The sequence below is a fragment of the Notothenia coriiceps genome, unplaced genomic scaffold, assembly GCF_000735185.1.
Source record: "Notothenia coriiceps isolate Sejong01 unplaced genomic scaffold, NC01 NC01_scaffold00003312, whole genome shotgun sequence".
NCBI classification, from domain to species: Eukaryota; Metazoa; Chordata; class Actinopteri; order Perciformes; family Nototheniidae; genus Notothenia; species Notothenia coriiceps.
The window spans coordinates 151,124-154,202 of record NW_011336013.1 but is presented as its reverse complement, the minus strand read 5'-3'; the positions used below and the strand labels follow the sequence as shown (position 1 = coordinate 154,202).

Genomic DNA, 3,079 nt, shown 5'->3' with positions numbered 1-3,079 from the left:
CCCAGTGGTTACAACGCATGGGACACCTTGCCCTCGCCGCGGACGCCCCGCAACACCCGCTCCTCCTCCACCTCCCCCGACCAGATCAGCCTCATGCCTGCAGATCTGGAGTCTTCTCTGGTGAGGTTCCCTTTCAACAATGTTCAATAAAACATACAAAAGAATCAGAATCAGGGTTTTGTGACAGTTGCTCCATTTTGTAATGAAATTAAATACAAAATGAATAAAAACACATTATTAAAATAATGATTCAAACATAAGAACTTAAAGTAAGAATGTGCAATAAAAAAGAAATAATTAAGATATTATATGAACACAAGAAGTAAAAGTAAAATACCTACCCTGCCTTTAATGCTTTACTGTGTCGACCCACGAAGAGCCATTAGATGAAATAGACTAGAATCAGAGTCGCCCGGGGAGCAGCTTGTTTCCCTGATCGAGAAGTTCCACCAGCAGCGAAGACGAAGCTACTGTGTAAGGGCATGGAGAAGAAGTAGCAGTCGGGGTATCCATGAGAACTGTGTTTTTTAAATGTAATCCTTACGGGGATACAGAATTTCCTGAAGTGTCTTTGCTGATATCTTTTAATTTTCACCGCCACACCTGTCTTTCTGCATAATGTTGCATTATTTGCCAGCACTATATTGCTAGCGATCATTAGTATTCATGCCGTTAGTCTCCCCCGCCAACATAAACACAATCAGCACTTCTCTACTCCTAGGAGAACGAAGGGGTCCGTTAATTATGGTGTTAGCTCTAAACAAGAGAGAATATTAAAATACTTTCTAAATAAGTTATGAGTGCATACAGTTTTACCGTCTATAGGCTAATGAGAGGGACAACAAAAGAGGGTCGAAGGAATGTTCCACAGCAAACTCCTCCTTTTGTGTTAAACATTAAATAATAAGTAATCAAACTTTAGAGCGCTCCAGATGTTGTGTGGGAGTCGAACGCTGTCTGCTAATTGTTTCCACTTTACATCCAACATAAAAAGTTATCAAGTACTCTAAAAAGTTAAACTTAACAACCAAAAAGATAAAACCCACATTTTGTGAGCTAGCAATAACTACAGCTAAGTCATAGACATGCAAGTGTGCTGTCAAACCCTCATATTTCCCACAGCTGTGCATGCAGAATCTGCATGTCTACAGGACATTATTGAGCCTTATTCCCCCACTGCTGCACCCCCCCTGTTTAATTCTCCTCCCATTAGGCTGACCTTGTCTGGGGGTTCCTGATCATTATCAGACACGCTTGACATTTTCCTCAGCACTCTCCTTTGTGAACAGTTGTCAGGATGGAAATGATGCCAGGTAATGCGAGATGTCCTTTTGGGAGATGATGTTTTGTCTCGTCGGATCACCACTAAAGAAGATATAAAATGGGTTTGATAACAACCAGGCTTTCCCAGAAGTGGTTGGAAGCATAGAAAGTGTATATACTCTGCACCATTCAGACACGAGGCAATTCAAAGTGCTTTACAGAGGCATAACACATTAATAAAACATTATGCATTTAAAACATGATCAAAAAGAAATGGCTGGAACAAGCAAATAAATAGATACAAATATATTGCACTTAAAAGACAATGAAAGCGATCATATAAATACTTAAAGATTAAAGAGAAGTTAGCTAATTCATTGGAAAGCTGGAGTAATCAATAGTGTTTTCAAGCCCTGAATTCAATGAGTGAAGTCGGGGGTGCTTTCCCTCTAATTCAGTGATTCTCAAAGCGTGGTGCAGGGACCCCCTGGGGTCCGTGGCACTCTACCAGGGGGTCACATTCTACATTATAAATTATTTATTGAGAAACCAGACTCAGTGTTTTGTTTAGCCTATGTAGCACTAAAAGTGAAACACATAACGTTACACTTCTTTTTATATATATATATATATATATATTACATTACATTACATTGCATTTAGCTGACGCTTTTATCCAAAGCGACTTACAAAAAGTACATTCGACCAGGAAGATACAAACTTGAAGAAAACAGAATCATATAAGTACATCAGGTTTCATAGAGCCAAACATTTCAAGTGCTACTCAACTGGCTTTAGATAAGCCAGTCCTTTATTAGTATATAAGTGCTTTGTTAGTAATTCTATCGCTCGAAGTGGAGTCGAAAGAAATTAGTTTTCAGTCTGCGCCGGAAGATGTGCAAGCTATCTGCTGTCCTGATTTCAATGGGGAGCTCATTCCACCATTTTGGAGCCAGGATAGCAAACCCACGTGTTTTTGCTGATGGGAACTTGGGTCCCCCTCGCAGTGCAGGTGCAGCGAGCTGTTTGGCTGATGCAGAGTGGAGTGCACGTGCTGGGGTGTACGGTTTAACCATGTCCTAGATGTAGGAAGGGCCAGATCCATTAGCAGCATAGTACGCAAGTACCAGTGTCTTGAAGTGGATTCTAGCAGTTACTGGAAGCCAGTGAAGGGAGCAGAGGAGCGGCGTGGTGCGGGACAATTTTGGAAGGTTGAAGACCAGACGAGCCGCTGCATTCTGGATGAGCTGCAGAGGTCGGATGGCAAATGCAGGTAGACCAGCCAGGAGGGAGTTGCATTAGTCTAGGCGGGAGATGACGAGAGCCTGGACCAGAACCTGGGCTGTTTTCTGGGTCAGCTGGGGACGTATCCTCCTGATGTTGTAAAGCGTGTATCTGCAGCAGCGGGTTGTAGCAGCTATATTTGCAGTGAAGGACAGTTTATCTAGGATCACACCCAGATTCGGGGAAACAACAGAGGTGCCGATGTTGATTGTTAGGTCAAGAGTTGGACAATCTTTTCCCGGAAGGAAAAGCATTTCAGTCTTGTCAAGGTTGAGCTTGAGGTGATGAGCAGACATCCACTGAGAGATGTCAGCTAAACAAGCAGAGATGCGTGCGACGACCTGGGTCTCTGAGCGGGGAAAGGACAATTAATTGGGTGTCGTCGGCGTAGCAGTGGTATGAAAAACCATGCGGGCTAATGACAGATCCGAGCGAGTTTGTGTACAAGGAGAAGAGGAGGGGACCAAGAACAGAGCCCTGAGGGACCCCCGTGGTTAATTGTATATATATATATATATATATATATATATAT

The 3,079-nt window shown here is 42.7% G+C and overlaps 1 protein-coding gene across 1 annotated transcript in view; it reads left to right on the top strand.

The window, feature by feature from the left end:
• Window positions 1–3,079, top strand: part of LOC104941310 (ankyrin repeat and IBR domain-containing protein 1-like) — a 48,037-nt gene that overhangs the window by 11,271 nt on the left and 33,687 nt on the right. The window contains 1 exon segment of the mRNA XM_010766396.1: window positions 1–120. This exon segment is cut by the window's left edge and continues 9 nt beyond it. Within this exon segment, the coding sequence (XP_010764698.1) occupies window positions 1–120 (120 nt within the window).